Source organism: Arvicanthis niloticus, chromosome 5 (assembly GCF_011762505.2).
Source record: "Arvicanthis niloticus isolate mArvNil1 chromosome 5, mArvNil1.pat.X, whole genome shotgun sequence".
NCBI lineage: Eukaryota > Metazoa > Chordata > Mammalia > Rodentia > Muridae > Arvicanthis > Arvicanthis niloticus.
Genome location: NC_047662.1, coordinates 41778349 through 41800992, shown reverse-complemented (window position 1 = coordinate 41800992; position 22644 = coordinate 41778349). Strand labels below are relative to the sequence as shown.

Below are 22644 nucleotides of genomic sequence, written 5' to 3'. Positions count from 1 at the left end.
CCCAGCCCTGGGCTAGATGCCATCCCCAGCTGGCAGGGCACCCAACTCCAACTCCTCGCCTCCTTGAGACTTCTTGAGAAATGACACCTAGTGTCTAGGAGTTTGGACGCCACCCCCCACCCCCCACCCCCCACCCCCTTCCAGCCCGTTCAAGGGCCAGAGTGGTTCTCCAGCTGCAACTGGAGGCCCAGAAGCCAGGGAATACCAGCTTTTGGGTTCTCAGACTGCCCTTTCCTACCCCTTCCCACCCCTGGTGTCTTGCACTTCCTGGAAACAGAGCACCCACCAGCTGCATGGGATAAGCACAATTAAACTCCCACGATTCACCTCCCCAGTGGCGGGGTGGGACTGGGACCCACACACACCTTCAATTTAAGCAGATCAGGGTGATAAAGGCAGGTGGATCTCTATGAGTTCAAGGCCAGCTTGCTCTACAGAGTGAGTTTCAGGACACCCAAGGCCTGTCTCAAAAATAAATAAAATAACCCAAATATTTTCACTTACACAGCAACCTTCTTTAAAAAATGTGTTGTAGGGAGTCCTGGTAAAGGAGCACAGGGGTGACAGAACCCAAGAGTGCTGAGCTAGCTGGGACAGCAGCCTCTGATGGTACAACACACAAACTTTACTGGGATGAGCCCAATGGAAGCAGCAGCATTTAGAAACATGAATCAAGACCTAATGACGTCACAGTCTAAGTGAAACCATCGGACTTACAGTTTATGACAAATGAGAAAAGTGTTTATACAGATACAAAGAATAACAGAATAGAGGAAAAAAAGCAGTGCTACTTTTCGGGTATTCTAGGAACAGGCTGAGAGACAACTGAAAGGCTAAGCAGCTCAAAGTCTGGCATACACAAGTCTTTCAGAGAAAAGAAAAAGTACTAATTAATGCCAACTTAATTGTTGCATTAATAAGTACTTTTTAATTAATAAGTTTTAATAATAAGTACTTTTTAATTAATAAGTACTTTTTTAATTAATAAGTTTTTTGCTATAGACATAAGGGTATGTAATCTGAGTTAATACCCACAATGACATTTAAATAGGTGTAGGTACCTTGTTTTTTAAAAATAGACCAGAGTTTACTTAGAAATAGTTAAAAAAGAATAAGTGTTTTGCCATCTATAAAGTTCATTACTACATATCAAAGGAAAAAAACATACAAGTATAAAAAATGATCTGTAAATGACAGGTAAGGTGTTAGAAGTGAAATGACAGGAGGAGCTGAAAGAGCATTATAAGGAATTGTGCATGTTCAGATAAATTATCCTGGAAAGATGGCTTGGAGTTCAGATGCACTTGCTGCTCTTGCAGAAGACCTGGGTTCAGTTCCCAGCATTCATAATGGCAGCTCACAACTGTCTATATCTCTATTTCCAGGAGACCCTCTTTTTGCCTCTGTGGCTACCGGGCAAGCAGGTAGTACACATAAATTCATGCATGCAAAATACTCAACCACATAAAGTAAAAAATGCATACTGGCAGTCCATTAAATATTTCTATAATTTGTGGTAGTGTCTATGTTCTAAAGGCAACAGTACAAAAGATAAAAGACAGGGCATATGAAGTTACAAGGATCAGAGAAAAGACTAAGATGAAGGAGAAATGAAACTAATATTAGTGATTCATCTCTGGAAATGGACTGACTGGATGCTGATGTGCACGTATCAGGGCCACTGTACCAGCCAGCTCAGCATTCTGTGCTTTGTCATGTCTCTGCTCCTTTATACTAGGACTCCCTATGTGTTTTTTATTAAGATGGTTCTATATAACCACAAATTTGGGTTATTTTAATAAATTTTAGCTTAATAAGGAATTATAATGGTTTATTAATAAAGTACATCACATACTGGTTCTCTTTCAATAAGGCTTGTATCTGTTAAATTCAGCTGCTTATACCATCTTCTACCAAGAAAGAACAAATACGTTTGTATATCTATTTAATTAAAACATATTATAAGCCTGTGCTACCACACCCAGCTAAAAGATACTTTTAATAGCAAAACTGCTCCTTAAGACCTCCTGATGTATTTTCTTGAAGGTATTATCATACTTCAAAACGAAAGGTAAATTAGCATCCCGAGTGCACCTGGCTGAATTCTAGAACCACAAGCAACTCTTGAGAGCTTGGTAAAATTTGAAATATCTTTCTAGAGACTAAAAATGATATTATACTAAAAACCATAAACACTTACACTAGAATAGTCACAGCCATGTTTTCATGGCAATGGGGAAGCTGTATTTGTTGTCAGACAGAAGAATGGCTATCACTGATCATCCTTTCCTTAAACAGAAAGCAATGTGTGGCATGTATTAACTATTCTGTCCAAACACTGAAGTCTACATACCTCCTTTCACACCAGTGGAGATGAGGATGGGAGGAAGGCCATCTTCAGGAATAAGGTTCATTGCACTTCCAACAGGACTTCCTACCTGAGTAATGCTCCCAGAGAATAGAGAAATATCAGCCTAGGACAAGCAAATCATCAATGTGAACATCAGAGTGTATGCAAGACTCTAGTAAAATAGTAACTATTTGGGTAAACACTTAAAATTTATTCTTTTTTTTTTTTTTTAAATTAAAAACAAGGTCTCACTATGTAGCTTTGGCTGTCCTGAAAGTCACTATATAGACCAGGCTGGCCTCAAACTCAAAAAGGTCACCCGCCTCTGCCTCCCAAGTGCTGGGATTAAAGGTGTGGGGGACCATAACAGGTGCCCCTTGAATTCCTGAGATAGAATCTCTAGCCCAGGATGTCCTCAAACTCTCTACATAGCTAAGGATGACTTTAACTCCTGATTCTCCTACCTCCATTACAGGCATGTTCAGTTTATGTACTGGTGAAAATTGAACAGGGCTTTATGCATGCAAAGCAAGCACTTTACCAATTGTGCTACAGCCTCAGCCTCAGTAAAGTTAATCTTAACAACATGCAATTACAATCACTACAAAGTCCACAAGTAATAGGGAGATAAATATTTGAACAAGTATTTCTAAACATACATTTAAACAATAACAATTTCTGGAAACTTCAGAAGTACAAACTTTATCCAATAATGTGAGCTGTGATCTTTGGATGATCATGATGCAGGTTCACCACTGCTTAATTCTGGGATGACACTAATAATGATGGACAGCATATATGTATGAGGACAGGGGTATGTGAGAAACCTCTGTCTTCTTTGTTGTTTGTTTGGGTTGTTTTGTTTTGAGACATAGTCTTAGTATGTAGCCCTGGATGTCCTGAAACACATTATGTTGGCCAGGCTGTCTTGGACTTTGCCTCCCAAGTGCTAGAATTAAAACTGTACATCACTATGCTCAACTTAGTATTCTTTCCAATTTGCCATGAGTCAAAAACTGCTCTCAAAGGTTTCATAAAAAATGTATCCAAACTCTTATCCTTTAATTAAAAAGTAGAAAGCCAGGACTGGTGGCACAGGAATGTAATCCCAAATATTCTAGAAGCTGAGGCAGGAAGATGGAATGTTCAAGGTCTGCCCCAGCTAAGAAAGAGATCAGACCAGCTTGCAATTTAGTATCCTCCCATTCCAGAATAAGGACTTCTAAAGGGGCTGGATATATCTCTCAGTGGTAGAACTTTCTTCATCTACCATTTACAAGGCCCTGGATCCAATCTTCTAAACCTCAACAAGGACAAATAAACAAATAAAAAAGGAGAGGGTATTTTCTGTGTTTTTGAATATTAGATCTTGATTAAAAAAAAAAAAAAAAAGTCTTGAGTTCTCTATCTGCATGTACATGTGCATGCCAGAAGGTGGCATCAGCTCCCATTACAGATGGTTGTGAGCCACCAATGGGAATTGAACTCAGGACCTCTGGAAGAGCAGTCAGTGCTCTTAGTTGTTGAGCCATCTCTCCAGCCCTGAATATTAGTTTTTTTTTGTTGTTGTTGTTGTTTTTTTTGTTTTTTTTTTTGTTTTTTTTTGGTTTTTCGAGACAGGGTTTCTCTGTGTAGCCCGGGCTGTCCTGGAATTCACTCTGTAGAAATCCGCCTGCCTCTGCCTCCCAAGTGCTGGGATTAAAGGCGTGCGCCACCACCACCCGGCTGAATATTAGGTTTAAGGAAAGAAAATCCCATTAGTTTCAAAATAGTAACTGACTTCTAGAGATATGAAAATGAAAATCTACTATGAGCCAGTATCATAAGGTAAACGGTGAGCCTTCCATCCAGGAGAAAAAGACTTATCAACTAAATTTAAACTTTGGCATCATTTTAAAATTTTAAATGGAAACAAGTTAAACAATTGGAGATGCTGGAAGAAGGGCAAGCAAAATATCCCTTAGCTACTTTCAGGCCCCTCTATCCTTTCCTCCACAATACTTCTGAGGTCACTAGAGAACCCAGGAACATAATTTGAAAACCAGTATCTGGGGATCTTGATACCTTCTAAGCCTGGCCTCTACCTATAGAACCAGCCTGAGCCTACCTGACAATTGTTCTCTTGAAAAGAACTTTCAAATACAGACAAGAGCAGCTAATTCTGCCATATTTCCTTTACTTAGACACAGACACAAATGAAATTACTCTTTTAGATTAGGTCCAAAGTACAGAAGGTTTCACACAGAAGTTATTCAACTTAACAAAGGACAGAAACAGACAGTACCATGCAAGCAAAGCTGCAGTCACTATTAGCTGCCCTCCTATTTTCTTACCTCTGCTGGTAGAGGACTGGTGGCCACAGGCTTGACTGGGTCATGTGACACAGCCAGAGTTCCTGCAGAGGAAGTCCCATTCACTGTTAATCTGGCTGCATCAGCAACTTCTCCATTGGGTAAGATCCCATCAGCAAACCAGACTCTCCTCTGCTCTCTGGGCTGAGGCACTTGAGGGACCAGGAAAATAAAACAGGCATCAATGTGACATTGATAGTGTTTTTAATGGCAAAGAAGAGGTCACCAATTCCAGAAGTTCAAAGAGGTCCCTATTTATTAGCATCTTATGACTACATACAAAAGAACAGTGGCTGAATGACAGCAGCTGTAACTAACAAAAACTCTTCTTTAAATATTCTTTACTTATATTGGCAAATGATTAAAATGCTTTGCTTTAAAGATACAGTAATTAGACGCCTCTATGACTATGTTACACAGTCTGTTCTGCATTGCTGACAGAAACCATGGAAAGTAAAAATACAGTAATTCTTAGATGCCTCTATAACTATGTTACAGTCTGTTCTGCATTGCTGACAGAAACCATGGAAAGGGTTTTACATGCCCAGAAAATGGATTTATAGTGTGTGGGGAGGATCTAGCAAAATAAATCCCCAGTTCCTAAAAATATGAGATCCAGAGAAATTAAATATTTGGAAAAAGGTTTTGGTACTTCTAAAAGGCAAAGATGCCCTGAAGAATACTGAAGAAACACTGATTACTCAAGGAAGACTTGGCACAGACATCTAAAAATTGAGGCACAAACTGACCAGATCTTCTGCTAAATATAGCTGAAGGGGAAAAGAACTGATCAGGTGCTAGTCTATAGTTTAGTGAAGGGACAGGGGAAAGCTGGAAAATAGCATTTGATGAAACAATGTCCTTAAATCCAGTTTGGAAATCAGTCTGAACAGTCAAAACAAAGAGACTAGGGAAGAACAACAAAAATAATAAATGAAGCAAAGAGAATAAGATTTTAAGAAAGTCTGAACTCACAAAAACACAAGGATTATATTCTAAGGGATGATCTGAAAGAGGAGAGATGGGGAAGAATGATAGTTTCAGTAGAGACCTGATCTTCCAAAGGGAAGGAGCACCTTAACAAGGAAAGGCGTGCTGCTAGGTGAACAGACACAACATTAACAAAGATAGATTGAAATATCAAGGGAAACATCTTGACAAGGTCATTTTAAGAAAATATATAATTGTTATTTTTATAATTTATATTCTTCTAAATTTATAGTGTCTTTCATCTGACACTATCATAACTATAAAGAAGTGACAACCCCCAAAAGTTGAGATTACAACCTATCATATGACATAATCAGAATTAAAGTCCTGGATTTAAAGGTCTATATATGAGGTAATATTTTATATTTTTATAATGGACAAATTAATTATGAAAGAGAACATGGCAATGTCTATTTTTGAAAGCACTACCAGAATGGACTGGTCAGCAGGAAGAATGCTCATTTTTATCACGTGGCAAACTCCTACCAAGAACATTTAAGTAAGTATGAATATAGGACCTTATAGGATGGTTTCAAAGTCTACAACTCTTCTCAGGTATAAGATTGAAATTAGTTCATTCTTAAGTTGGAGGGAAATGGGCATGTTTTCAGAGGTCCCTCCAAAATATCAGGCAATACAGTATTTTTTTACTTGCCCACATAGAATCTTGACATATCTCTCATCTTGGTCTTCTACTTTAATAGTCACCCACAGAGGCTTATCTGTTGAGTTTTAAAGAGTGCTACTGTAAAGCCAAATCAGCACCTCTCAGAGGAACATGGTGAAGAAAAGGAGAGAACAGCACATGATCCCCTACCTTCTGTTCCAGGGTGCTTTAAAACTCCCACAGGTACCATCACAGTGGGAGGTGGAGAGCTCAGGGCTCCTGAGGCCTGAGCTTGCTGCAAGGGAGGGATAGTAGAACAGTATTCAGCAGGATTGTTAGGGTTAGGGCTCTGGCTTGAGGCACTCATCATGTTCTCCCAGGCTTGAGCTAAAGCAAATACAGACACAATCAATGTGAATGGATTGTAAAATATGGACATCAAGACCTCGACAGTATTGGATAAACAATGCAGCTTCTCATTACCATTCAGAGCATGTCTCTCTCCCAGCTAGTGAAGGTACTCAGTCAGGGTTAGATGGTTTTAATTCAATGAGAGAGACCACTTAGCTAAGCAAATTATTTGATGAAAAAATAATAACTCCAGAACTGTTGCTATAGACTGCTAGTTAGGTTTATTTGTTTAAAGAAGACCTTGTATTTCTTAAGAGGGAGGAAAATAACATCAGATCTGCAACTAAGATAATCTTTACACTGTCTATTAAAAAATCAAAATCAGGGACCAAAAAAAAAAAAAAATTCCAATGTATGACTGCTTCAGTCTTATTTTTAGATTTTCAGGTTCTTTTTAGCTGAGATAAAAATCTCATTTGGAAAATTCAGAAGCTTAAAGCTCAGTCAGGAGTATGTGTCTCAGTGTTTCTATGGTTTATGCTTTAGTGCAGAAGACACTTGTATAAAAGTATCCAGCAGTAAACTGTTGCATGGTCTTGGTGTGTCACAAAAACATAGGATTTACTTGAACATGAAAATGTGCCACTATTAAATGACTATAAATACATTAAGAGTCTATATAGCTATAATGTTGTTAACTAAACACCGACATATCAACGTTGTCTTTAAAAGTAAACAGGATGGATGGAGTTACAGAAACCAAAGACATCAAAGTTTTATTTCTGAGGTACATGTAATATATGGCTAGGAACAGGAACCAACCTATTTTTGAGCACCTTAAAAAACAAAACAGAACACCCCCACTCAACATCAAAGAATGATCCAAAAGATTTCGAATATTTATTTTAAATATGTTATTTCCTCTAAGGCTAGTAATAAAAGCTATGTTCATTTGAAAGCACTGGCAGGAAGAGGGAAGGAAGAGAATAGGAAAAGGGAAAAGAGGGAACACTGAAAAGCATCAAATTAAATATTGAGAAAGAGACCAGGCTAAGCCATGCAGGAGGAAAGACACTGGCAAAACCAGAAGTAATTACCTTAGGATCCCCTGTTAAGGGCCTCCTTGGCTTAACAAAATGTAAGTGATTCCATATGAATCCTCTGCCATTTCCTTCATCTTTAGCTATGCCAAGTTAAAAAAAAATTGCTATCAAGTTGGAAGACCTCATCAAATAAAAAGGTATTAGGTGCTGTGATGAAGCTGTATATTCGTGGCTTTGTATCCACAAATGAAAGCAATGGAATAAAAAACATCAATTGAGCAACTCAATGAAGTAACCACCATCCAAACAGTGATCCTTAAGAATAAAGAGAATGATTCGTGTTTCACCAAATTTTAAGAATTCAGAAATGGGAGGAAATTAGGTAGATCATAGGATATTAGAACAGATCAGATTAACTGACATGCAATAGGTTAATAAGCCAGCAACAGGAAAACATCACTATGAGCAATGCAGACAGACAGAGCAGGAGGGATCTAAGAGCAGATAAATTCCAGTCTCCAGGATGCCAGGGACAGAGTTAGCAATAATGTCCAGTTTCAACACTATGTCTGCTTGGAATTGTTCTAGTAACTGTATAAAGACACATTCAAAGAGAAAACACTATCACATGGTAAGTTTTACTGTATTTATTCACAAGAATATTCAAGAATTTTGGTTTTGATATTTTTTTGTTTTTTTTTTTTAAACTAAAATGTTCATGGATTAATTTCTAGTCCCATAAAAGATGAATAATGATTAAGTTTTATCTTCCTCCCTTGGCTATATTCTTTTCCCATGTAAAAGATATTTTTCAGAAATAACTGGCAAATAAATGCACAAATTTCTACTTGACACTTGATGCTAAAACATTTATTTCTAAAAAATTTAATATTGTTAAGAAAGTAAGTTCTGGTAAGGAGAGCCTTGGTCCAATCTTAACATCTCATAGATATGTTGTCAACACATGCCAACCCACACCTCTCTATCATCAGAGAGGGACATGCAGAGTTACACATTGCCACTTTCTCAAAGGACTTCATTCTTCCCACAGAACTTACCCAGCTTTAACATTAACTCATTAAATCTGACATAGGAAATGTGAAAAGCTAACATACTTTCAAAACATAAGCTCAGGATTTTCAGTTACAGTTATAGCATTTGGGAAGGTGAACAGGGAAAAAAGGACTTTTCTCCTAGGAATTCTCTTCACTGCCCAGAGACTGCATCAAGCAGTTTCAATACTTACCATTCATCAGCACTGAGTGACAGATCACACATACTCTGGCTTCCTTTCTGTCCATGTACAGCAGCTTGCATTTCAGGCTGCAGCAGGAAGCACAGAAAACCTGGGAAGAAAAAGAATATACTGAACCGTCAGGATCATGGTACAAAACAAGTGAACTAATATTGACCAGCACTGTTCAAGAGTGAACCACATGAACACTACAGAATCAAAAACAAACAAACATAACAACAAAAATCAGCAGTTCAGAAAGCTGGAATTCAAAACCAAGGGTGAGATCTACAAGTTTGATAACAATAAGGAAGTCAATAAAGCTTGATGAAAATAAAAATATTGGCCATGGTCACACAGAAAATACATAGCAAGGAAAAAATAAAGCAAGATTTTAGTTACCCTTGGGCAAATTCCACATAACACCAGGACCTAAGAGATCACTGCACCAATTTGTCTATAGAGGAGGAGGAAATGATCAAAGATGACAAGTTCTGAGTTTCAAGTTCTGTTTTCTAGTACCTAATAACCACACTAGTTTGCTATGAATAATAAAATCAAAACATACAACTCAATAATAAAAGTCAGCACAGCTCTAGCTACAGAGCATCAGAGCCAGCCAAAGTCAGTCAGCACAGCTCTAGCTATCGAGCGTCAGAGTCGGCCAAAGTCAGGCAGGCCAAGTTCTCACGTCTGATTCTCACCTTCCGAGCTTAGCTGCAGCCTTCTTTCCTCTCCCTTTCCACACCACACAACAATTCCTCAGGTTCCTGTTAAGATTTACCTTCATGGATTCTTTAGTCACTTACCACATAGCTTTGTAGAGGAAGAAAGCTGTTCCCAGTAAAATAAATTCTACCCTAGTTTTCATGGCCTGGAATTATCTTATACCTCATAAAATTGAACTAAGAGATGAAGAGTCATATCAAAGTTAACATTAGCTATAGTAGTTTTCTTCCCATTTGGGAAAATTTACATATTTAACTACTATTAATAATTTAGTTATAAAGGACTTTGCATTTTCAAATCAACTAAGATATACAGAATAGAGAAGGTATGCTATACTTACTTTATCCAGGAAGAAACTAAGGGTTTTGTTTCTACTTTTTTTTTTTTTTTTGAGACAGTTTCACTCTGTAGCCAAGGCTGGCCTTGAAATTACAGCAATCTTCTTCCTGTCTCAACATCCTAATTGCTAGGACTACAAGTGTACACCTCCACATCCAGCTAAGAAACTAAAGAGCCAAACAAAGAGTCATTAGGAGACTAATCAACAATGTATCAACATTGAGATACTTTGGCTGGGTTCTGCATGGAACTCTTGAGTAAGCTGTGTGCAAAGCCAAGAAGTTAAATTCTACATTACAATGTAAAACCTAGGATATCTAATTCTAAATGTTGGTGTGCAAAGATATAGAAACTGAGTGGAGCCAAGAGAGACTATGTGCTATTTATGTACCATGTGCATGTAGATACCCATGGAGGCCAGAAGAGGGCACTAGATTCCTTGGAGCTGCAGCTAACATATAACTGTGAGCCACCAAGTGGCTCAATAAATAGCCGTATGGAAATGTGCAAGTTAAAGTATAATCCCTTCCACTGTACAGATGAACAAACTGCCTTGCCTAAAAATACAGCAGCAGGTAAGCAGCTATAATGATATTCAAACCTTGGATAACATTATTTCTAAATAAAGTTCAAGGTTGAATAGGTAATCAACTAGTATGTTTCTAGTGTTTAAGATATAGTGATCCCATGAGGCTGGTAAAATGGCTTGGTGAATAATGTGCTATGAAACATGACTGGTGACCTGAGTTTAACCCCCAGAATCCATATAAAGGTAGAAAGTGGAAGGAGATTACTCTACAAAGTTGTCCTCTAATCTTCACACACAAGGCCTTACACTTATGCACACACACATCATTTGCACACAGTGAATAAAGAGACACTGACCTCTTCTGATTTTCACAATGACCTTACCAACATACTTCAACCAACTTTTAAACAATTTACTACTCTTTGCTTTTTAAGAAGCAGTGACCTTACCTGGTATTAACATTTGAAGACAAAAGCGGGTCTTAAGTAACTGAACACTGAAGGTATAAACCAAAACATAATCTGCTTTAATGTTCTGCCAATGGAGATTCTTATGAAGGTTATTCTGTATTTGTTGTTCAAATTCTCAAATGCAAAACAGAAATGGCTGTACCTTAACAAAAAATTCAATGTGCAATTTTATTTAAAATAAAAAAATCAACACCTAAAATAAAATGCAAAACCCGATGTTTTCCTACTTTTCTTTTTTGAAGTACATTAACAAATTTTTCTTTGAAAATCATGATATATCCACTATGGACATCAATGTGGTGTTTCCTCAGAAAGCTGTGAACAGATCTACCTAAAGATCCAGCCATAGCAACCTCTTGCTCTTGGGCATGACTCAAAGGACTCTATATCCTACTACAGAGACAGTTGCTCATCCATGTTCCTGCTCTTCTGTTCATAACAGCCTAGATGTCCATCAACAGGTAAAAGGAAAAAGAAAATGTTGTACATTCATGCAATGGGATATTATTCCACAGATAAAACATAACCCTTAACATGACCTGCAAAGCACTACCTGACCTGTTCCCTGGTTTTCTCTACAACTTCTTCTTATGGGACTATTTCCTCATTCACTATACTTTACCACGGGGGACTCATTTCCTACCTCAGGTCTTCATTCAGGCTGTTCTCTTTGGAATATCAAATGTTGGTTCACACAGGCCTTTACAGAATACCCTATAGATAACTACCTTTCACATTAACTTTCTTGTTTATCTCATTCATAGTTTTTACCACAACTTATATATGCTTAGCTTTGGCCAATGGCATATTTATATGCACATGGGATTAGGGATAACAGTTACTGTTGATATAAAACTCAATACTTGGTACAGAGACAGATGAGTGAATAATCAACACAATCAGCCAATTATGACTTGTTTATTCATTAGTCAACAAATGTTTATTGAATACTTTGAAGCTGCAGTTACTGTGCTGTTTACTAGAAATGCAAATAAAACCCAGAATAAATGTCCGGGTTTAGTACAATAGAAAACAAAGACAAGGTTGTGTGATAATTGCTCTATGATATAGAAAAGATATAAAATAATTATAGAAAAGATATATGATATAAAAGGTCAGGGTTCCTTTTAATCAACATAGTCTTTTAGAGAGTGTGTAATGGGAAATATTTCCTTAGCTTCATTAGAAACCACATTGAACCTAACTGTTGGTCTCATTTGATCATGCCAGAAGGTTGAAATCATAATAATTATTATAGGTTATAGGCAAGATGACAGGTTTTTAGGTAGAGTATAAGGGAAACTAAATTGCATGTAATATCCTATTTAAAGAAGGCAATTATTGCTCTTATATCTGTTGATTCCCATCAGTATATAAATAAGAATCTGTGGAGGTTTGATTGAGTATGGCCTCCACAGGTGCCTGTATTTGTATGCAGTTGATTAACTGCTTAGAAGGATAGAAGGTATGTCCTTGGAGGAGATGTATCACTGGGTGTGGGCGTTGAGGTCAAAAGCTCTATCTGCTGCCTGTGTAAAGCTCTCAGCTACTGTCCCAGTGTCATGTCTGACTGCTTTCCACCATGCTAATGGACCCTCTAAAACTGTAATGAAGGCCCCAATTAAATACTTTCCTTTCCTTTTTTTTTTTTTTTTTTTTTTTTTTTTTTTTTTTTTTTTTTGGTTTTTCAAGACAGGGTTTCTCTGTGTAGTCCTGGCTATCCTGGAACTCACTCTGTAGACCAGGCTGGCCTCGAACTCAGAAATCCGCCTGCCTCTGCCTCCCAAGTGCTGGGATTAAAGGCATGCGCCACCACCGCCCGGCCAATGCTTTCCTTTCTGAGCTGCCTTGATTATGGTGTATCCTCACAGCAATAGGTCAGTTACTAAGACAGGAACTAAGTCAAGTTTGTCATTGTCAATGACAATGACAAACTTGTCTTTGTCCCAATCTATAATTTTTTTTGTCTGAAATTATTATTAAATAAGAAATCTAAGAAATACAACTATTTCTTAAGAAATACAAGTCTTTCTTGGGCTAAGAATGTAACTCAGTTGGTAAACTACTTGCCTGGTAGTCCAGGCCTGTAATCCAGCACTCCAATAATTCAGAATGCCAGAAGTAGAGACAAAGTTCAGGGTTGTCTTCAACTACAGCTAGTTTGAGGTCAGGCAGGGCTATATGAGTTCCTGTCTCAAACAAACAAGAAATGTGAGGTGTACACATCTATAATCGTATAATTTAGGAGATGGAGGTAAGAGGACCAGAAGTTCAAGGCCATTCTCTCTTATAGAACAAGATTGAAGGCAGCGTGGGCTACAGAAGACTCTGTCCCAAACAAACAAAAAAGTTCTGGTGTGGTAGCACATACTGTAATTCCACTACCTGGAAAGCAGAGGCAGGAGAATTAACCATGAATATGAAGACCATGTGGTCCATGTGGTGTGCTCTCGGCCAGCCAGAGATATATAACAAGACCCTGTCTCAAAAACTGAGGAAAAAAATAGTAAACTATCCCCCAAGTTCTAGCATTTACTACATCTAAATTTGATACCATTATCTAAAACTGAAGGTGTTATGTTAAAAAAAAAAAGTACTGTAGCAATACAAAACTGTTTACTTACTTTTTAGTTTAACAAATACCAACTAAGCATCTCTTATGTGCTAGGTCTGAGAGAATACATCAGTGACTAAATTAGAAAGATCTGTACCTCCAAAAAGCTTGGATTTCGAGGACAAAAATAAGCAAGTAAATATGTAAGGAAAATCATAATCAGAAAAACAGACAAAGAAACATCAAAGTCTTTGGGTTGGTGTTAAAGAGTTGTGGTTTTGGACTGCGAATCTTAAATCTTAACTAAGTTCCAACACATCGTTATTAACCAACCTAGGAACTATTACAATCAACATATTTTTTCAAAAAGTAAATTTATTACTGTAGTATAAAGATCCATGTTTCTGGATTCCACAAGCCCTTCTTGGGAAGTAGTTTCTGCACCCTGCTGACTATGAACCTGCTTTCTTTGTAAAAAAGTCGTGAGATGCTTGAAGAAGAGAGCTGGTGAACTCCCACGTCAATACGGGAGCAACAATTCACACGAAACGCTGAGCTTGCTGTGAAGAACTGGGCTCCGCTGGTTGATTTACAGCAGTTGCAGACATTCTCAGTGCATCTCACTGATCTGCTGAACAGAGTCCTGAGATGTAATGGTTGTGCAGGGAGGAAGAAAGCTCCAGTGGTTCAGATCGACAGCAGACCACAAAACAGTAGTCATGGTTTTATGAGTGTAAATTAGAACATGCTATGAGGGTACTCTTTGGTCCAATGACTACGTTCTCTCATACAACCCACTTTCTTTCATATCTTGCAATCTGATCAAGAAATGGTTTCTTGTTGCATAGAGTAAGAGATGATGACAGCTTTGGTCAGCTCATGAGGCATCTACTGATCAAGCTCTTTCTACCTTTCTAATTTGTCTGAAATGCTAGACCAGCTGAGTGGTCCAATGATCACTGAACAGTCTACATTAAGCTATTTGGCAACTTCTTGTGCAGCTGTGAGGTAATCAGCTTAAATGATTGCTCTCAAATGATTGTTACCAACTTCTGATGAACAGACCCTGAACTACTTACCTTCAAGGCTCTCATCTTGAACTACACTGCACTGGACACAGTAATTCTTGGCAACATGAGGTTGCATGTTGTCTTTGCTGCTTTTGATTCTTTCTGAACATTTAAAATTGCTCAGATATCTTTTAAACACAATTTCCATAGTAGGACTATACAATAGAATAGCAAATAAAAAATCATGCTAATTATGCTGGATGACACTGTGATAAAATAAATACATACTTATTAAAGCCTGCTACAAAATAAACAATAATGTAAATTATAGCCCTTCATATTTCTTTTATAAGATTTTAGCAAAAAATAATGTCTTGATATTAAAATGTACTACAATAACGAAAGTAGTTAATAATTGGTTTTTGTTTTTTGATTGTTAGGTTGGTTGGATTTGGTTGGTCTGGAACTCACTCTGTAGACTAAGATGGCCTCAAGTTCAGTCTTCCTGCCTCTACCTCCTGAGTGCTGGGATTACAGGTATGTGCCTCTACTGCCTGGGCCTGTTTTTTCTTTTGTTTTTTAAACATCAAGTGTATGTGTGTTTCAGCTGGTAAAGTACATGTTACACAAATACAAGGACCTGAGTGCCAAGTCTCAGCAACCACATAAAGGGCCAGGCAGGATGCCTCTGCCTCTGCCTCTGCCTCTGCCTCTGCCTCTGCCTCTGCCTCTGCCTCTGCCTCTGCCTCTGCCTCTGCCTCTGCCTCTGCCTCTGCCTCTGCCTCTGCCTCTGCCTCTGCCTCTGCCTCTGCCTCTGCCTCTGCCTCTGCCTCTGCCTCTGCCTCTGCCTCTGCCTCTGCCTCTGCCTCTGCCTCTGCCTCTGCCTCTGCCTCTGCCTCTGCCTCTGCCTCTGCCTCTGCCTCTGCCTCTGCCTCTGCCTCTGCCTCTGCCTCTGCCTCTGCCTCTGCCTCTGCCTCTGCCTCTGCCTCTGCCTCTGCCTCTGCCTCTGCCTCTGCCTCTGCCTCTGCCTCTGCCTCTGCCTCTGCCTCTGCCTCTGCCTCTGCCTCTGCCTCTGCCTCTGCCTCTGCCTCTGCCTCTGCCTCTGCCTCTGCCTCTGCCTCTGCCTCTGCCTCTGCCTCTGCCTCTGCCTCTGCCTCTGCCTCTGCCTCTGCCTCTGCCTCTGCCTCTGCCTCTGCCTCTGCCTCTGCCTCTGCCTCTGCCTCTGCCTCTGCCTCTGCCTCTGCCTCTGCCTCTGCCTCTGCCTCTGCCTCTGCCTCTGCCTCTGCCTCTGCCTCTGCCTCTGCCTCTGCCTCTGCCTCTGCCTCTGCCTCTGCCTCTGCCTCTGCCTCTGCCTCTGCCTCTGCCTCTGCCTCTGCCTCTGCCTCTGCCTCTGCCTCTGCCTCTGCCTCTGCCTCTGCCTCTGCCTCTGCCTCTGCCTCTGCCTCTGCCTCTGCCTCTGCCTCTGCCTCTGCCTCTGCCTCTGCCTCTGCCTCTGCCTCTGCCTCTGCCTCTGCCTCTGCCTCTGCCTCTGCCTCTGCCTCTGCCTCTGCCTCTGCCTCTTCTGCCTCTGCCTCTGCCTCTTCTGCCTCTGCCTCTGCCTCTTCTGCCTCTGCCTCTTCTGCCTCTGCCTCTTCTGCCTCTGCCTCTTCTGCCTCTGCCTCTTCTGCCTCTGCCTCTTCTGCCTCTGCCTCTTCTGCCTCTGCCTCTTCTGCCTCTGCCTCTTCTGCCTCTGCCTCTTCTGCCTCTGCCTCTTCTGCCTCTGCCTCTTCTGCCTCTGCCTCTTCTGCCCCTGCCCCTGCCCCTGCCCCTGCCCCTGCCCCTGCCCCTGCCCCTGCCTCTGCCTCTGCCTCTGCCTCTGCCCCTGCCCCTGCCCCTGCCCCTGCCCCTGCCCCTGCCCCTGCCCCTGCCCCTGCCCCTGCCCCTGCCCCTGCCCCTGCCCCTGCCCCTGCCCCTGCCCCTGCCCCTGCCCCTGCCCCTGCCCCTGCCCCTGCCCCTGCCTCTGCCTCCTGAGTGCTAGATTAAAGGCATGTGCTACCACCACCTGGTAGCCACAAGCTTTTTCCTTGGTTTATTTAGTCTTTTCAAAAACTTACCATTCACATGACTGGATATATCATTAACAATTTCATGAAGTTAAACATTCATTGTTTTCTGGGACCCTCAGCTAACCCCATTGGAACAGACAGAATGACTCCCAGGACCATAATGACCTTAATTGTGACAACTGGACCTGGCCTTTCAGATGCAGCCGTTGAATCACTTTTCATTTCAGTCCCCATTGAAGCCTGGCTTCTTTCCCATCCATGCTAGCTAGGAGCAGCAGTGGCAGCACTGAAGAGGCCTCAGGGGCAGGAGCAGCAGCAGCAGCAGCAGCAGCAGCAGCAGCAGCAGCAGCAGCAGCAGCAGCAGCAGCAGCAGCAGCAGCAGCAGCATTGAAGAGGCCTCAGGAGCAGGAGCAGCAGCAGCATTGCAGAGGCCTCAGGAGCAGCAGCAGCAGCAGCATTGCAGAGGCCTCAGGAGCAGCAGCAGCAGCAGCAGCATTGCAGAGGCCTCAGGAGCAGCAGCAGCAGCAGCAGCATTGCAGAGGCCTCAGGTCAATTTGCACTACAAGCAACTATGCATTCTCAGTGGAATCTGGAAGATGCCTGATGTTTTTATGAATTAACAATGAGGAAGGAGAAAGAAGGGAAACCTTGGGTTTGGAAATTTTTTTGAGCTGCTGAATTTGTAACTTTGTAAAATCTGTCTCTGGACTTCTTGAATATAGAAACGAGGCTTAACCCATTGACTCCTTTAAAGGATGTGTCAAAGGAAGCAATCAAGACTGACACAACAGGTTGTATGGAGTCTGAAGATAAGGTACACAAGTGTTACATTGCAAAGGTCAAGACAGCACAGGTACAGTGGGGCGGTGGTGGTGCACGCCTTTAATCCCAGCACTTGGGAGGCAGAGGCAGGCGGATTTCTGAGTTCGAGAAACTGTCCTGGTCTACAGAGTAAGTTCCAGGACAGCCAGGGCTACACAGAAAAACCCTGTCTCAAAAAAACAAAAACAAAAACAAAAAAAGATAGCACAGACACCATTTTCAACACACAGTATATTGTAGAAAAGAACTAAACTTGAATAATTGTTGGAGAAAAGATTCCATGTGTAGGAAGTTCTTGGGTAGAGACACTATCTAAGATTCAGGAATCAGTGACGGAAAGCTAGGCAGGAAGAAAGGTAATGAAAAGGGCCATTGGCAGCCAGTTGCTTCCCAGGCATCATTTAGAATATAGAGTGTGACAGTTTCCTCTGGTACAAATGGCAGGCTCCATTGCAAGAAATATCTTTTCTCCCATGTTGGAGAGACCTCTTTGAGACATATGACTACAAACATATTAACAGCCTTTGACACAAATAGCATGGTTGATGATCAGTAACCCCTATACCCTCACACAAATGGTTTGATCACTGACTAGTAATACTCTTGTGATGTAAATAGCAGTTTCTTCCCTTACCCAAGCAGGGCATGAAATCTGCAATGTGAAGAAAATCCTGTTTCATAACTACAAGAACACCAGACCAAAGCCAAAGCGCAAAATGAGTATAATTAAAGATATGTTAAGAAAATAACTACTTCCTTAAAGAGATATATACAAAAATCCCCCAAAGGCCCTTCTTCTATGCAGTATATTTCAGACCCAACCTTCAATATACTTTAATTTATTATAAAATACTAATTCAAATTAAATACATATAATTAGTCTTTTTGCTACCATGCATCTGTGTAAAAGTTTGTGGTAGCCAGGTAGTGATGTCACACGCCTTTAATCCCAGCACTCAGGAGGCAGAGGCAGGTAGATCTCTCAGTTTCAAGTCATCCTGGTCTACACAGAGAGTTCCAAAAGAGCTAGGGCTAACAGAGAAACCATGTCTCGAAGGAAGGAAAAAAGGAAGGAAGGAAGGAAGGAAGGAAGGAAGGAAGGAAGGAAGGAAGGAAGGAAAAAGAGGGGAAGAAGGTTTTGAAGTCCACCTTCAACTGCACCCATCTTTTAGATGGCAATCATAAATAATGACAATTTTGAACAGTTCTTCCAGGAATAGTCTTGGTGGCTGGGTTTTAACCACTGAAAGCAACAGGAGCAGGACCACTGAAACTTCTACAGTGCCTTTTCCTGCTGGACATAGTGGCATCCTTTAATCTTAGTACTTTGGAGGTGAAGGCAGGTGGATCTATGTGTATCAAGGCCAGCCTAATCTCCATAATGAGTTCCCAGAGAGTCAAAGCTAGAGAGACCCTGTCTCAAAACAACAAAAATGAATGAATGAATCAATGAATGAGTAAAAATATTTTGGTGATGAATAATCTACATGATTGTTTACTTGTAGTTGTTAACAGTATAGTTATAAATTACATGAGTTTCAGATTAACCAGGATGAAGAGGAGGAGGAGGAAGATGAGATTTAGAACACATTGATGTAAAATATTTTGTATAAATTCATAAATAAAATTTAGAAAAAATGCATAAAATAAAAAAACTGGTTGTTTGCCATTTCAGACGCATATAGAAGACATGGTAATTTATAACTATATTTATAAACATTCACTCTTTCAAATTATCTATAAATTCAAATGTTTGAGAAGGAAACCTGTCTAGAATCATATTAAAAATTAATCTAAGCCAGGCAGTGGTGGCACACGACTTTAATCCCAGCACTTGGGAGGCAGAGGCAGGCGGATTTCTGAGTTCGAGGCCAGCCTGGTCTACAAAGTGAGTTCCAGGACAGCCAGGGCTACACAGAGAAACCCTGTCTCGAAAAACCAAAAAACCAAAAAACCAAAAAAAAAAAAAAAAAAAAAAATCTAGATCATGTTTTAATATTCCACTTTGATATTGTATGTCTCACCAAACTATTTTTTTAGTGTAAGTAATGGGGATTATGAATGCCTTATACAAATCCTGATGAAGAAGCTAGTATTTCAAATTAACCAGAAATGAAAGCTCATTGCAAAATAAAACCTAAACTGTAGCCCTCTTAACTAATACAGTTAACAGCATTTCTGTTAACAGAATGGCTTCTAGAAAATACACTAAAGTATTTAATTATTCTTCTCACTGAGTGATCTCAGCTAATCTGTAAACTCTGTGGTCAGCATACAGCACAAATTTTTTCCCCTTTCCATATATGTATATATATGGAAATATATATTCATATTTAAATAATAATTTGTAATTATTTAATATTATTTTATATTTATATAATCTATACATATATATTTAAACTTATTTTTACTTTATTGAGAGAGAGGGTAGGTGCATGACATAGTGCAAATGTGGTAGTCAGCAGACAACTTGTAGGGGTACATCCTCTCCACCATGTGAGTTCTGGAGATCCAACTCAGGTTATCAGGTTTGGCAGCAAACACCTTCACCTGCTGAGCCATCTGTCAAGCCCCAACCCCAACTCCCCAGGCACAGAGGTTCACACAAGCTCTTTTAGACTATACAGAAAAGGAAACAGGAGATCCAGAGCTTTTCATATGTATCCTAGTGCTACAGGAAACATAGTATCTACATACATAGTCCTACTGTGGCTCTATCCAGTCAAGCTAGCAATAAGTAAATTAAAAATTCATTTAGTTTGAGTTATACTTGATTGAAGATAAATGTGGGAGAGTCTAGCTCACTGTGGGTGGTGCGGCCCTGGGCTGGTAGTCCTCGGTGCTATAAGGAAGCAGGAAGAGCAAGCCATGAGGAGCAAGCCAGTAAGCAGCATTCTTCCATGTCCTCTTTGTCAATTAATTCCTGCCTCCAGGTTTCTGCTCTTTTGAGTTTCTGTCCTGAATTTCCTGGATGATGGACTGTGATGTGGAAGTGTAAAAGAAATCCTTTCTTCCCCACGTTTTTTATGGTCATGGTATTTCATTACAGAAATAGAAACCCTAAGACGCTTGGTATCTACACTATGGTATATGGATGATACATTTCTCCATTTGTCTTGGACATCTGGATGTTTGGTTCTTAGTTGGTGACCTGTTTGAGGAAGTTTAGGAGCTGTGATCTTGCTGGAGGACATGTCACTGGGATAGTTTTGAGAACATAGACTTAGGCCTTTGAGTTTGCACTCTCTGCTTCCTGTCTGCAGTTTGAGGTGCTGCTCCAGACAACTGTCTGCTGCTGTCTCCACTCTGCCATCACCAACTCTTATTCCTTTGGAACCACAAGTCAAATCTATCTTTTCTTCTATAAATTGCCTTGATCAAAGTGTTTATCACAATCCCAGCAACCACACGGTGGCTCAAAGTGTTTATCACAGCAACAGAAAAGTAATTAAGACATTCTTTTACTACTCTGTAATTCAAAAGAAGCAAAGTAAAATTTACACAAATACAGCTACATTTCATTTATTCCTAAAGCATAGCTGATGTGGTTTTAAAAAAAATGTTCCCAGATGAAACCACAAATTTGAGAGGTGGTAGAAAGTTTAAGAGATAGGGCCTAGCTGGAGGAAGCACTCAGAGCCTTTAAACACTAGACCTGATCCTTGGGGCCTTTATGTTCTGCTTCCAATCTGCTATGATATAGCTTCCTTCTCCACACAGTTCTGCCATCGTGATGTTCAGCCTTGCCTCAGACTCAAAGTAATGGAGCCAGCCAACCATGGTCTAAGCCTTCTGAAATCATGAACTGTTTCTCTCAAATACTTGGTCACCATGATGAAGACTAATACACTAACATAATTATTTTATATTCTACCTAAGATGAAGACTATAATGATTATCTACTTAGAAAGGGCTGATGTAAGTCCCATACTGTGCTGAGTAGCTTCTCACAATTTCCTACTAACTCTTTCTATATTGAGATGTATTTTTAATCTTGACCTACTCTTCTGACAAATTTATTTTATTTTTAGTACTCTTACTTCTCCCAAGCAATGCTTTTTCTTACATACTTTATAATTCCATAAGAATGAATATATATATACACATATATATGTATGTATATACATATATATTGTGTGTGTGTATGTGTGTGTCTGTGTGTGTAGAGTGTGTGTATGTGGTATTACATTCAAGTGAGTATACATGTATGGACACAAAGGTCAATGGAAGGCTTCTGGTGTCTTCCTCTGTCACTCTCAACTTGAACTTCTCCTTGCTTCCCACTTCACCCCATCACTGATTTAGTTACCATCTAGTAATCCTTCCTTTTGTGTATTTACCTCCATGTATGTATGTGTGTATGTGGGTGTGTATATATAAGCACGTAGGTATGTATTTATGCATATGGGTATGTATGTGTGTATGTGTGCACGTGGGTGTGTATGTGAGCCTGTGTGTGTACAGCAGCAAGGGATGATGTCAAATGTCTTCCCCAGTCAATCACCTTATTCTTTTGAGAGAGGGTCTTCTCACTGAACCTGGAGCTCACTGACAGAGCTAGACTGGATGGCAGCAAGCCTTAGGAACTATCCTATTTCCCAGCACTGAGATTACAGGTATGCTCCACCATGTCAGGCTTCTTTCTTTTCTTTCCTTCCTTCTTTCTTTTCTTCCTCATGAGTACTGGAGGCCACATTAGGTCATGGTGACTTGCACAGCAAGCATTTTACTTACTGAGTCATCTCCCCATCCCCAAGTAATTCTTCTTAACTGCCCACATATGATCTATTTCTCCCCCTTTATCTGTTAACAAATTTTTGTTCAGGCTACACTATGCTAAGACCTAGGAAATAAATAATGATTAAGCTAATCATGGTTTAATCCAGTAACTGATATAAGACCCATTGCCCAGGAACTGGTCAATGAATTGATGGAAGATGCTAGGATTCTTTTCACCGCAGTAAGAAACTAGTAAAAAGTCTTGCTTGACCCTCACCCAGTTTCTTTTCCCTTAGGAAGTTTCCCAGTTGAACTTGATGGAGTTCAACTACTAATACAAGACCAGGAGGAGCTCAAGAGATCTTCCATATTCCTGATTTTGTAGCAAACAAACCTATGTCTTATAGCTTATGTAAAACCAATGTTGTGTCTGTTGAAATCACTGAGGCTTAGATATTCTTTTTTTGGGGGGCGGGGGGAAGGTTTGGGTTTTTTTGAGAC

The 22644-nt window shown here is 40.1% G+C and overlaps 1 protein-coding gene across 6 annotated transcripts in view; it reads right to left on the bottom strand.

The window, feature by feature from the left end:
- Zfyve9 (zinc finger FYVE-type containing 9) overlaps positions 1-22644 on the bottom strand; it is a 144068-nt gene that overhangs the window by 50120 nt on the left and 71304 nt on the right. For 5 of the 6 annotated variants that reach the window (XM_076934482.1, XM_076934481.1, XM_034501775.2 and 2 more), the window contains 4 exons: positions 8939-9038; positions 6509-6685; positions 4684-4853; positions 2354-2474 (listed from right to left, as the gene is read on the bottom strand). In XM_076934482.1, coding sequence (XP_076790597.1) covers positions 2354-2474; positions 4684-4853; positions 6509-6685; positions 8939-9038 — 568 coding nt within the window. The remainder of the gene's footprint in view (positions 1-2353; positions 2475-4683; positions 4854-6508; positions 6686-8938; positions 9039-22644) is intronic. The other variant, XM_076934484.1, reaches the window with a different exon arrangement.